The sequence below is a fragment of the Arachis ipaensis genome, chromosome B04 (assembly GCF_000816755.2).
Source record: "Arachis ipaensis cultivar K30076 chromosome B04, Araip1.1, whole genome shotgun sequence".
Classification (NCBI taxonomy): domain Eukaryota; kingdom Viridiplantae; phylum Streptophyta; class Magnoliopsida; order Fabales; family Fabaceae; genus Arachis; species Arachis ipaensis.
Window position 1 is genome coordinate 114,453,140 of NC_029788.2, and position 13,863 is coordinate 114,467,002.

The 13,863-nt window shown below is 32.7% G+C and overlaps 2 protein-coding genes, 3 long non-coding RNA genes and 1 pseudogene across 10 annotated transcripts in view; 3 read left to right on the forward strand and 3 right to left on the reverse strand.

Annotated features, from left to right (window-relative positions):
• The window catches only part of LOC107639776 (pentatricopeptide repeat-containing protein At3g16610), a 3,636-nt gene extending 2,055 nt beyond the window's left edge, over nt 1-1,581 (reverse strand). For both annotated transcript variants that reach the window (XR_002361678.1, XM_021121660.1), the window contains exon 1: nt 1-1,581. Coding sequence is in view for 1 of the 2 variants with exons in the window: in XM_021121660.1 (XP_020977319.1) it covers nt 1-1,486 (1,486 nt within the window). In the remaining variant the exon portion in view is untranslated.
• On the reverse strand, nt 3,763-6,733 carry LOC107637002 (annotated as a pseudogene).
• On the reverse strand, nt 6,888-8,233 carry LOC110271218. The gene is made up of 3 exons (XR_002361685.1): nt 7,948-8,233; nt 7,620-7,853; nt 6,888-6,992 (listed from the first exon to the last, which is right to left on the reverse strand). It is a non-coding gene; the product is annotated as an uncharacterized LOC110271218 (long non-coding RNA).
• Nucleotides 8,596-9,549, forward strand: LOC107637003. Its single transcript, XM_021122563.1, has one exon. The coding sequence runs from the start codon at nt 8,596-8,598 to the stop codon at nt 9,547-9,549; it is 954 nt and encodes a 317-aa protein (XP_020978222.1).
• LOC110271217 lies at nt 9,955-11,510 on the forward strand. Its single transcript, XR_002361684.1, has 2 exons — nt 9,955-10,623; nt 10,902-11,510. It is a non-coding gene; the product is annotated as an uncharacterized LOC110271217 (long non-coding RNA).
• The window catches only part of LOC107639777, a 6,696-nt gene continuing 4,923 nt past the window's right edge, over nt 12,091-13,863 (forward strand). For all 5 annotated transcript variants that reach the window (XR_001620308.2, XR_002361679.1, XR_002361680.1 and 2 more), the window contains exons 1-3: nt 12,091-13,104; nt 13,198-13,274; nt 13,426-13,495. This is a non-coding gene — a long non-coding RNA (uncharacterized LOC107639777). The remainder of the gene's footprint in view (nt 13,105-13,197; nt 13,275-13,425; nt 13,496-13,863) is intronic.

Sequence of the window (13,863 nt, forward strand, 5' to 3'; positions counted from 1 at the left end):
TATGAATCTTTCCACACTTTGAGTACATGTCAATAATGGCATTACAGATGGACGACTCTGACGTGAAGCCCCGAATGACTGAGTATCCATGGCAACAGGCCCCATGTTGTAGAGCAGCCAAATGTGAACAAGCTGGTAGAAGGGCCATCATGGTTGCCAAATCTGGTTCAAACCCAGACAACTGCATCTGGCGAAAAATAAGTAAAGCCTTCTCAGCATGGCCATTTTGCACACATCCTGACATGATACCACTATATGAAACTGTATCCTTTGAGGTCATTTCCTCAAGAAATCCGACTGCATCCTCCATCATCCCACACTTAGCATACATTGATATGAGTGAGTTTCCTACCGTTGTATCTAAGTCCATCCTTGATTTAATCATGTAACAATGTAAGCTTTGCCCTTTGTTCAAATTAGTAAGCTTAGCACAAGCTCGAAGTATGCTTGCAAGAGTAACTGGTGTAGGGTTTAACTCATAAACATGTACCATCTCATCAAAAAGGGCCAATGCATTTGTCATGAAATCACAAGCAACATATCCTCCAATCATAGCAGTCCAACATATCTCATTCTTTTGCTTCATCCGATCAAAAATCTTCCTGGCATAAGATAAATGATGGCATTTAGCATACATATCCAAAAGACCAGTTCCAACAACAACACTGTCACTGAACATTTTCCTTAAAGAGTAACCATGGATTGCCTTCCCCTGGCTTAATGCATTAGCTTGTCCAACTGTGGGTAGAACTGCTACAATAGTTGAAGAATTGGGAACTATTCCTGCTTGTTGCATTTGTACAAGTAACTCCATAGTTTCATTGTGAAGTGTATGCAGTGAAAACCCAGCAATGATGGCATTCCATGCCACAATATCCCTGCTGGACATACAATTAAATAAGGTTTGTGCTTGAAACAAATCTCCACATTTGGCATACATGTCAACCAAGGCTGTGCAAACATAAACGTCCATTTCGAGACCAAGTTGCTCGGCATGCTTGTGGATTTCTTGCCCAACTTGTATATCTTGCAGAGCCGAACAAGCTTTGAGAATAAAAGGGAAAGTGAATTTATTGGGTGTCACCCCAAGTTGCAACATCTTATAGTACAAATCTATGGCTTGTTGAAAGGGTCCATTCCAGGCATAAGCTCTGATCATCATGTTCCAACAAACAACACTTGGGTTTGGAATTTTCTCAAACACTTGGCGGGCAAGTTCGACTTCATTACATTTAACATAGAGATGAGTAAGCTTGTCAAGGATAATGGAGAAATCTTTGATATTAGAATTGTTCTTAATGATATGTTGATGTATAATCTTCCCTTGAGAAAGAGATTTGGATTGGATGCAGGATTCAAGTAGGGCCACGTACCAATGATTTGACTCAAACTCATCTCTCAACTGGAATCTATTAAAACATAATCCAGGAATTACCTTTTTAAAACCTGGAATCTTCAACTTGTCCCCTACTTTTAATAGAAACATGCTTGCCTTAAGAGATTCACCATTATACAAAGAAACCACAAAGAGGAGTGGGGAAGGAGAGGAAGATTAAACAGACATAGACAAAAATAAGGTTATTTATTTATTTATTTTGGTTCTTAGCTGGGGTGTTTGCGGTGCGGTTTGAATCGGTTTTGAGTCAAAAACTCATCTGATCCGACCACTAATTTTACTTCTGGTGCGGTTTAGATTGGATGCTATTTTTAAAAAAAATCCGATCCGGATCCAATTTCAAGCAGTTTGAATTGGGTTGGATTTGTAGTTTTATAAATTAAAAAAATTAAATATATATAATAAGTCTCAACATCAAATTTTAAATAATCAACAATAACATAACAAATCACAACAATATCTTAAAAAGTCAACAATAACATAACAATAGAAATAAAATTATAAATTAGTTAAAATAAATAAATAAATAATATTTTGAACATAAAATATTTATTAAATAATAATACATAAATAATATAAAATATATAAAAAATTGAACATGTTATAAGTATAATTATAAATATAATAATAAAATAATAATATTATAGTACATTGTGCGGTTTGAATTGAATTGGATCCATTATGAAAATTAGATTCGAAATCCGATCCGATTCAACGATTTGCAAAAATAGAATCAAATCAAATCCGAATTAGTGCGGTTTTAATCAATTTTCAATTTAAATTAGATTAGATAAGCAATTTAATTTAAATCAGTTTGAATTTAAACACCCTCATTTTTAGTACAACACATTTGGAAAGTGTTTGGTTGAGTTTTGACTTTTTGACAGCCGACGCAATTAGATCCTGTTGAAGTCAGGTTACAAAACTTTTCTAGAAAACAACGATCACAAAAACAAAAAGAGTAAAAATAAGAAAAGAGAATCTATTCATTTATAATTTATAATATGTAAAAGATTATAACAAATTATCAGGAAAACTTTTTACATTTTTTTTTGACAAAAGTCATTTACGAGAAGGTAAAGGAATAGTGTGTCCAAATAGGAGATTTTTTTCTAATATAAATTATGTAAAATATTTATTTTTTAAAATTTATTTTTGAGCTTTATTTATTGAAATGTATTTTTTTGTATTTGAACAAGTTTATCGCTTTGCAGTTCGCCTTACTACTGGCGATCGCCTTATATTAAATTGAGTTTGAAAAGTTAACAATAGTAAGTATTATTATTGTCTCCAAAATACATAAGAGTATAGGAATAAGTCATATTTTATTTTTAGAAAATAGTTATTTTTTAATTTATAATTAAAATTTTTTTTGTTAAATATGGTTTATTACGATGTATTTATGTATTTTTTGGAGACGATGATACGTATTTTATTGATTTTTTTATATAATACAACAAAAAATTATAGTTCAATAATTAAAAAATCTATAGCCAATGAGTTATAACTCAAATGGCATAGTCTCTCCATACTCAATTAAGAGGTTGCGGGTTCGAGTTTCCTATTTTTGGTAAAAAAAAAATAATTAAAGAATCTATAAGAAATATAACTTGAATTAACTAATTTTAAATTTTTACCAAAATTGTGTGAGAGACAAAAAAAAATTTATAAGAAAAATAAAAATTTACATAAAATAACCATAATTCTCCTTATCAAAAAATAATTATTTTTGCCCTCACTATTATAGTTTTTTGGATTTGATGGCAACTATTATCATCGTCTAAAAAAATACATAGGTACACCGAAATAAGCTATATTTAACAAAGATTTTTTTAATTATAAATTAAAAAAAACTATTTTCCAAAAGTAAAATACGACTTATTCTTGTGTACTCTATGGATCAGAATAATTAATTGAACGATTATTTAAAAGATTTTTCAAAAATATAAAATTAATTTAAGATTCAAATATCTAATTTAAAAATATTTTTTGTTTATCAATTCTTTAGAGGATCTTAAATGTAGACCAAAATCCCTCTAAAAATATACAGCAAAAAAAAAACAAATATCAGATTTTGTAAAACTAATCTTTTAAACTACCTATCATCACTGTTGATTATATCAACATTGTTTATAAACAATCTAATGTATCTTTAAGTCACCAAAAAAAATCTGATTAATTATGGTGTTCTAGATAATTAAAACACTTTTCAGTTTTTTATCTTTCTTTTTAAATATAATATCTTCCTTTTAAGTTTTTTTTTTTATTTTTTTATATATCTTTCTCTAACCACTCCTACATGATCAGTTTTGGTCAAATATTTTTAAGATAAAATTATAAAATTTAAAATTCAAGTAAAGATATCATTATGACTTGTTCTTAATTAATTTAAATCAAATTTCATCCTAATAAATTTGATATGATATGATTAAATTTAAATCAATCAGACATAATTAATAGGTAGTTCGCTTCCCTTAAAGGCTTAAATTATGTTCCACTCCTCTTTCTCTTCTTGAATATTTTAAGTCTTGGCTTTCAAACAAGTAAGTCATGCCTCTCAGTGACACTAGCTTCATTGCTTGAGGTTTCTACTTGATCTCTATTGCGCTTCTGTGTAGATGCAGTTGAGCCTGCCTTTGCAGTATTTTTGCTATGGTATCCTGCAACTTCTCTCTCTTCCAGGGGTTCCGCTGATAACTCCATCCATATCTACAGAAGTATTCTCGTAATTCTCTTCGTCTTTAAGAGTTCTCTGCATAGCCTTTAATTGCTCCTGTTACTTAGCAAAGAGTACTTGTATCTCCTCAGTAGTGGAATAAAATGCCCGTAGTTGTGTTTCCCTGCATGACATCAATGAGCTTCAGTGGTAAAATCAAAGCATAATGCGGGTGTAGATGTTGCCTCTTAAAGTTAAAGTGCCGATCAGCATTTAATACAAACAGTGCAACGATGCAGCATGTTAACCAACAGGGACTACTAAACAAAGCTGATTAACTTAGCATGAATGACATATCCAACAGATGAATACCAGGATCCACAATTTTTACTGCAATGACATTGTTGAGTAGTCCATTCTAATAAATAAAACAAAAACTATTCAGCCGCGGTCCTACTTTTATTTAGGCTCAATTGTTCTGCTAATTGCTTTCATATTCTTGAAGATGTTTATACATCCTTTATTCTTCAAATTTTCAGGATAGCCAAAATCCATTCAGAATCTATGATAGTAATGTTCACATAACCATAATATACACACTCGTAAATAATTCTAATTAAGAAGTCATAGAATTCCCGTTCCTATCTATTTTAATCACCAATTTAAGAAAAAAAATGTTATATGTAAACTGTAAAGCAAGCCAAAGAATTACAGTATTCAGGTAAAGTAGCCCATGCTAGGATATCCTCTAATATTCTTTTATACATACAGATTCATCTTTACATAATTTTCAAACTACAGTTGTCCAGTGATCATATTAAACAGAAACTTGTTCCTTACCGAAGCATAAGTCTTTCCCTGGCACCTCTTAACCTCCTCCTCTCAAAATCTAGATCCCGTATTGCGGCATTTATCTCAAGCTCAAGAATAGAAACTTTAGCCCATGCTTCTTCTCAAGCTGCCTGCTAACAACAGCAACAAATATTTTCAGTTTCACATAAAGAAACTTCACCACCAAAAGAAAAGAAGTAAGAGCTAAAAAAAATAAATAACAGATAGAATAGAATAAGGGGGGTATTGAATTAGAAAGCTAAAGCAACTTATTAATTAGAATTTATCAGTCTAGCAACATATAAATAAGATACTGTCATACTCTGAAGTCACATAGAAATAAGTCATTAACAGTAACAGCAATCGGTGGAAAGCAGACATCATTTAGACAAACACCTTTATACAAAAACATTCTTGGAACATGAAATTCTGATATCTACCTTTTCACTCTCAAGCTCTTTGCTTAATCTTCTTGTTTCCTCTTCAAGTTCTTCTATTTTCTGCTCCATGAATTTACATTTTCGTTCAGCAAAATAGTAAACAAATCCAAAATATGAAAAGGGGACATAATACACACACAAAACCATATGATTACCTTTGTTTGATTTGCAGTGGTCAGCTTCTCCTCATGCAATTCAGTTTCAAACTGGCGAACTTTATTATCAGACACAACCATCTTTTGCCTAGTATCCTCCTGCAACAAAATGGAAGGAAGGCACAAACCTATTTATGAAATACACAAGTTGTCGCCCATTGTAGGCTAAACATAAGCAGAATCATATCAGTTTGGACCTCAAGGTTTCAACTAGCAAACACCTTTCTCTCTCTCTGACTCCTACAACATACAGAAAGAATGACAGCTTATAAGCTTCAAAAGTAAAGGGAGTACAGTTTCTTACTACTTTAGCGACAAAACCTTCAAACCTGAAGCTTATTTATTGTTTCATGTAGTTCTCTTTCTCTTCTTAAGGCAGCATCAGTGTGTCGTCTTAATTCCTCTTGAGCCTCAGACTATCAGTTGTGGCCTTTTCCCGCTCATATTTTCGCTGAGTCCGCTCGTCATCTAATTGTTCCTTGAGTTCAGCTATATTTACTTTCTGACTGGAGGAGCAAGTGAGAGGGACTCAATTATCAAACATACAGCTAGTGTAACCAGGGTGGGGGCAAAAGGTTTAATACTTAGCATGGTACCAAAAGGTCCATCCTCCTCCAACAGTCAATACTAAAATTCATCCCCAGGATGTTACACACAAGAATATAGACACATGTACATAAGCACTAAATCATTCCACATTGCCAATTCTCATTGCAATATAAAAATCAGTCAATCAAGGATCAGTTCAAGCTCAAACTACATAAAAATGAACAACTTCACTCCTATGACACTTGCATCAACCATTGAGGACTAAAGTAGTGAAGAACTCAACAATCAAGAATTAAATAGCTCAGAATTATATAGATCATACCTGCTTATTATAGCATTTGCTTCAGCACATGACTGCATAGAAGCACTCAGCCTTTCATTGAGGTCTTCGATGGCATATTTCTGTTCAGCAGTTACTCTATTAACATCACCTAGTTCCTTGTATTTTAGATCTACACTTTGTTGTAATTCTTTTAATTGATCAAGGTAACATTTTGCAACAGACTTCTTGGCTGATTGTAATTCCTATAAAATGGATTGTGGATTAGGTAAGACATTGTAGACCATATATTGATATAACAAAGAACAACTTGAGATTGAACATTTTATTTTAAAATCTGCATGCAGAGTTTTAGGAGAGAACATAAATTGAAAATACATCAGCTACATACACTTTCATGACGATCAGCAGCAACACGGTTGTCATTACGCAAAGTATCAATTAATACCACCTGATTCTCCAACTGCTTCCTCAGCTCCTGCCAAGAATAAGATAGGATACAATTAACATGAGGAAAAAGAAGGGAAAGAAAGGAGGAGTTTACAGTGCTTAGGATATTGCATCCTTTTAAATTAACGTACTGTGTTTGATCTTTGAAGGCTTCGAAAATCATCAAGAGAAATGGGACCTTCGGGGGCACCAATGCCTAAGCCTTTCAATCTCTTGCTTTCAGAGGCACAACCCTCTATATATTCAAGATAAGAAAAAGTAAGACAGAAATTTTAAAAGCACCACAAACTCAAATAAAACAAGGATTTGAGTTACACACAAGAATATAGACACATGTACATAAGCACTAAAGTAGCACACCAACAGAACTCTTGGCTTAACTTTGATATCCAGATTTCCGTTGCTTATTTATTTTTGTAGCTTGTATTCCCCTGATTTGACTATACTCTCATTAGCAATAAAGCACCGTCAAATGGATAGTATAATGGAAAATCTCTAAAGCTTCTACTGAAATCAATTTCACAAAGACCTGAAGTTTTAATGTATATCCGAGTATTCAACTTGACTGTATGTACCATGGTCTGTGCAGGAAGAAATTTTTGGCCCAGTTCTTCTTGTGATGGAGGTAGGTCTGTTTGTCACTCTCACCCTTGTTATAGTGAGAAAATAACAAAAATTCAATTCTTGTAAAAGTTTCCCTGATTCAAAGCAATTGACCTCCTAACTTATTATTGATGTTCAAATTGTGGATAATTGTTTCTAATCCAAATTTTGAACAACTTCACTCCTATGACACTTGCATCAACATTAAACACTAAAGAATCAAGAATTAAATAGCTCAGAATTATTATATAGATCATACCTACTTATTATAGCATTTGCTTCAGCATATGACTGCATAGAAGCACTCAGCCTTTCATTGAGGTCTTCGATGGCATGTTTCTGTTGAGCAGTTACTCTATTAACATCGCCTAGTTCCTTGCGTTTTATATCTACATTTTGTTGTAATTCTTTTAATTGATCGAGTAACATTTTCGATTAGCAGCTGCATTATCTGGCATGGGGGAGGACAAAAGCACCTCTCGATATGTAAAATCTGTATAAAAAGATACGAAATATTTTTTGAGGGAACCAGAAAACCTGAAATCCCATTTATTAAAGAAAAATTGATAACTGGAAAGCATTCATACCGTGCTGAGGAGGAGCAGCAAACGATATAATATCACCATTGACAGCAGGACCATTCTTTTTTATAGAATCAACCATTTAATCAAATCAAATCAAAATAAATAGGAGTAATCAATAGTTACAGAAAAAGAACAATTAAATGAAGAAAAGGTGCCAATCCTAATTAAAAGAACAATTAGACGAAAGATTTATGTTTTCCAAACAAATTCTTATTTTCTGATTTTTTTTATATATCTTTCTCTAACAGATTCTTATGTGATCAGTTTGGTCAAATCTTTTCAAGATAAAATTATAAAATTTAAAATTCAACTAAAGATATCATTATAGACTTGATTCTAATTAATTTAAATCAAATTTCAATTAGATATGATATGATATCATTGGATTTAAATCAATCAGAATATAATTAAAGATATCATTATAGACTTGATTCTAATTAATTTAAATCAAATTTCAATTAGATATGATATGATATGATTAAATTTAAATCAATCAGAACATAATTAGTAGCAAAACAAGCAGAAAACTCATTGAAGAAAGATCGTCCTTCATGCTTCTTCATTCAAAGAGATGACACTCTGAATCACAACGACCACGTCGAGTTGCATCCTTTGCCGGGAGAGGAACTTTCCTCCGGCGTCCCTGAAAACATGCTACAATTCATCGCAAGCTCGCGGCTCAAGATTCTAAGCTCAAGCAACGGTTTACTCCTCTGTCTTCATGGAACAGAATTATTTATCATCAATCCAGCAACTTGTTACCTTTTAGACATTCCCCTCCCCAACCACTTGCAGCAGCGAAGGAATTTTCCTAGTGTCTCCATGACACTGGAATGTGACTCTGATGATTACAGGTTGATTCTTTTTGACAATGAAGAGTGGAGTTCACATTTTGATTGCCATGTTTATAGTCATAAACAAGGTGCTTGGAGCTTAAGAAAGAACCGTTTCTTTGCTGGTTCTAGGAATTTGAATTTTGACAAGCCTGTGATTTGCAATGGCGCCATTCACTTCATCTCGGATTGCTACAGGTATCTTGCTAAAGATAGCACTCATTTTAGGCCTTATATCATGTCTTATGAAATCACAACCGGCGATGAAGATGGAAGTGTTGAAACCAAGTTATTAAGGGTTCCTAAAGAAGCAAGAAGGGGCTCCCATGATGACAGTTGCAATATGAATATTTTCAAGTGGGGAGCAGTTGCTGGCCATCAAACTATTTGCTTAGTGAGATTGAGAAAGCGTGTGTTTACGGTTTGGATTCTAACAAACTATGAATCGAGTTCGTGGAGAAGGATCTTGAAGGTGAGAGTGAAAGGAATGGGTTTAGTGGAACAGAATCCTGAGATCAGAGGCTTTACCGTTTTGAATGGTTATCTTGTTTTTGCTACGAAAAAGAAGGTGTACACATATGGTTTAACTAGTGAGAAATATATGGTGCTCTCGAAAATTTGTGACCATGGGTGTGAATCTAGATTTGTTCGTTTTGTTCCTTATTCAGATACTCTTCGTCCATGTGGAATTGGTGCCAAAAGTTTGCGTCCTTATCTTCAATTAAGGAAACATGACCAAGCCGAAAAAGTTAGAATTAGACCCGTTAAATGACTTAATTAGGTTTACGTAATTAGAGGATGAATAAGACTATGAATTTTATTTAATATCAAATATATTTAGATTCTGAATTTTCTTTTGGCCCTGGTTGAATTTATCCCATAATACTTTTCTATGTTACATGCTGTAAAGGATAGGCGAATACGATTTTTATATATATAGAAAATGTTGCAAAATTTGATATAACCATAATTCTGTGCTATTTCATTTTTATTGTGCCATTTTTTTTCAATTAGATTCAATACAATCTAAAGATACGTTATGCTCCTAACTCCTACCGCAAGAGTACCTTTCTTTCTTTTTTCTTTTTTCCTGCTTCATTGGATTTCCAATTTGATCCTGGAAAAGTGAAGGAGGCAAAAGGTTTTGGTATACCAATGGATCTCTACAACCGCAGGTTAAGTATCAAAATTGCCTTATAAGATTTCTTACGAAAAAATCACATACTTGAATTCTAAACACAAAGTGCAATTGATTAACAATGCTTCCCACCCATTGTTTCTTCTTCTATTAACATATCCAAATTCCACGCCCTTAATAACTAAAACACTTTTTCTGCCCATCCTAAAAATTATACTTATCAATAGTCTACCAGACTTCTTCATATCTAGAATGAAAATTTACAGAAACTCCAATCTAGTAAACATGAACTTTGTGTAAATATATTACTATAATAACGTATCATAATTTGGCAAGAATTAAGAAACACAATTTTGAGTGGCATTTATTAATCTATCTGGTACTGCACTTATATTCTATCATAGTAACCAGAAAGAACATGATAAACTGATAATCATTTGTCGGCCAGGAATTTGGGAATCGAAAGATGCTTTGAGTTCTTGATTTATTAGCTGGAATTGGTTTGAACAAAAAGGATTTGTTTCTGGAAATTCTATAACAGATAATTTTGGAGTAATGAAGATCATTAAGTAATGCAAAAAATAATTCTGTAAGAGAATTTTTTGCTGAAATGTGAACATGAGTTGTGGTGTTGTGCATGTCTTTGGTTCAAGGGAGGCTTCAAAAGCAGTGCGAGCTTAGTTACTTTGAGCATATTTTTGAGTACTGGTAAGTGGTAACTAAGCTTTGTCCCTCTCTTTTGCTTCTATAAGAAAAAAATTAAAGAGAAAAAAAAAGGGTCTATTTTGAGCATACTTTCAGGTAAGATGTTTTTGTTAAAGCTGTTCATCTTGGATTGTTTTTTATGTAACATCATTAATGCTATTAACTATATTTATATTATATGGATTAATTCTGTGGATTACAAGATAAGAGGATTACAATAGGCTAAGGCCATTGAGTTACAAACAAGTTGATGTGTTTCCTTTGTATTTTTCTCTCATCAGCAAGCCCAGTTGTGAGAATGTTTCCAAAAAGGTTCTCTCATCAGTAGGGGTGTGGTCATTAACAAAGGATTATTTATGGGAAACTATATGCATCTGTTACTAATCGGAGAATAACAGGTTGGTTTGGCAAGGCCTTCTTTTTTTACTTCTCTTTTTAAAGAATATAATCTTTTGTCATGTTTTATGCTTGATTATATTTCTTGCATTCTGTTGTTTTATTATATTTAATAGATTAGTAATTACAATTAGTTTCTAGGTGTTTAGTTTTAATTAGTTGTTGGGCCTTAGGCTGTTTAATTTGATGTGTGAGTTGTCTTAATTTCTGTTAAAAATTGCCGTTCATGATATTCACGTCTATCTTTGTTATCTTTCTGATTTTTGTTTGATAGCAAATCGCAACTTTGTTATTATAAACAGAATTGTTTAAAGATCAAGCAAAAGACATTGGTTAATATGGCTGTTGATAGTGGATGTTACATATATCAAAGTCCAAGCTTAAATATTCTCATTGATTATCCCAACTTTAAAAAGATGACTTCATTGCAATTTCATGATTTGCCTAAGGTACCTTCTTTTAGGGAAAAAAATATCTTACAGGAATTTAGATACCAAATTCACATATTTGTATGCACGGTATGCACTATCTTTGGAGGTTTTGGTAGGTGTGTATGTCTATACTTTGGATCTTTCAATATTTTTTTTATGTTTTTGGTAAATCTGTATATAACATAAAAAAAAGGAAAGACAGCGAGAAAAGGAAAAACAAGATAACACTTGAATTTTAAAAAGGAAAGACAATGTTAAAAGGAAAAATAAGATAACACTTGAATTTTATCTTCTTTCTGAAACTATGCTACTTTTGTTGTGGCATATACTACACAAATGTAAGTTGATGTAATGTTCATGGTTGATAATATTTTTGTGTGAATAAAAGAATTTTGGTGCTGGACAACAAATGTTCAGATTTTTTGGAGAAAAAAAAAAGAAATTTACCCAAACTGCTGATGCAAAACTACATAGTAAGTGTAAAATATAACACTTTTTGTATATTTTTTATTTTTAGTATAGAAGATTTTGACAAAAAGTTATGGAAGATAAAAAATTATGAATTTTTTAATAAATCAGCCTCATACTTGGAGTTGCTTAAATTATAAGAAAATGGACTCATAGTTACTTGAAGCCTCTGCTTTCCTTCTTGCTTGAAGTTGACTTATTGATTATGCTCTTAGCTTAATTTCCTTTGACACTTCGTTAGTCAATATGAAATGCAAAAAATTCTTATGACTAGGATGTATAATGATGTAGATATTAAAATAACCAAAGTTTTGTAGGCCTTTTCATCAACCAGTCCCATGATATACTGTCTTCATATGATGGTTACACCCACCTGGAAAGCATATGTCATTAAATCATATGATGTTCTACAATAGCATGGTAGCTAAATTAATAGGGTGAAAGAGTGATTACTTGCTGTATTTTACATTCAAAGATGCTTTTGAAATTTTTAAAGTGATGTTATACATAGGATCAAATATAAGGAAAGGAACTGAATTATACATTGAAATTTTAAACATTTATCAAAAGAAGTCTCTTAAAATTTAGGAAAAAGGATTCAATGTAATATTGCTGGTGGATCAAATAAACTAAATTTTTATCTGAAAATTACACTTTGATAAGTAAGCTTGGATAACGTTTGAGGGCATATACCAAACAAACGAGGGCAAGTGACCCAAAAATTTGATTCATGTGAATTTCTTTCTAACAAATGATTGGTATAATTTATGCACAACAAATTTGTATTGTGCCTTGGTATCTTATTGTATTTTTATCTCTCTCTTCTTTCTATTCTCTCTCTCTGTGAACGAGGCAGAAGTAGAAGGAGTTCACTGGTGTTGGAAGCAGTAATCGGCAGAGAAGATAAAGAATGGCGGTGGTCGGTATTGCAGTTGGGAGAGCGTCTAGCAAAAAAACAGAAGATGGTGGCAGAGGCTCCGAATATGCTTCCATCGAGCAGCAGAGATGAAGAACAATATGCGAAAGGTGATAATGGTTGTTGATGCAGCGGCGAAGAGAAAGAACAGCGGCAGAGGTGAGTTGTGAGTTGTGTTGCTGCTGTCAGTGAAGAAGTAGCTGGCGGCAAGTTGACGATACCGGTGAAAAGAACGCAGAGATCTGAGATCCTGCCATTGGCGGTGTTGCAGAGGTAATTTGCTTCTTACAAGTTAGAATAGTCATCCTGACCTTCTTTTTCTTGGCTTGGCATCCTTCCATTAATCCTTTATCTAATCATGAAAAGCCAATCGATGTGGACGGTGGGAGAAGTCAGGAACAGATCTTAGATCGACGTTAGTCTCCTGCTAACAGGAAATGATGGTGAGTCTTCTTCTATACAACACATTCATCACTTTCTCTTTTTACCCCTTTTGTTTTTTAGTTTTTTCCGCGGTTTTAGTGGATTGTAAAGTGAATTTTGTGTTGAAATAATGAAATGTGAAACCGTGTTGTGGTGTTGTGCATTTCTTAGGTTCAGGTCGGGCTTACCCTTCCGAAGCAGTGCCAGTCATTTTGAGCATACTTTCCAATATTGTTAAGTGGTAACTAAGGGCTTTGTTACACTTCTGCTTATGTAAGAAAAATTAAGGGGGGAAAAATATAGAAGGCTCTATGCAAAATATTGGCTTGAGGTTCAAAAAATTATTTATTTATTTATTTATTATTGTTCAGAATGTAATATTAGACTAGGATTTGTTTGCTTTAACGGATAAGAAAATAAATGAAATTATTGAACTTGAGTGAAATGGTGTTGTTCAAATTCAAACAATGAAATGGGGCAAAATCATTTAAAATGACTAGCTCCTATGGAATTTAAAACAGTGTTGATTCGCTGCTTTTCTGTTTTTGTGATTCTTTTATTAGTCTTTCTCTCTTTCTCTCTCTTTTTTTTTTTTTTTTTTTTTTTTTA

What these genes read in the sequence shown, in the direction of transcription:
- LOC107637003 (XM_021122563.1), top strand. Translation starts at nt 8,596, where the DNA reads ATGCTACAATTCATCGCAAGCTCGCGGCTCAAGATTCTAAGCTCAAGC.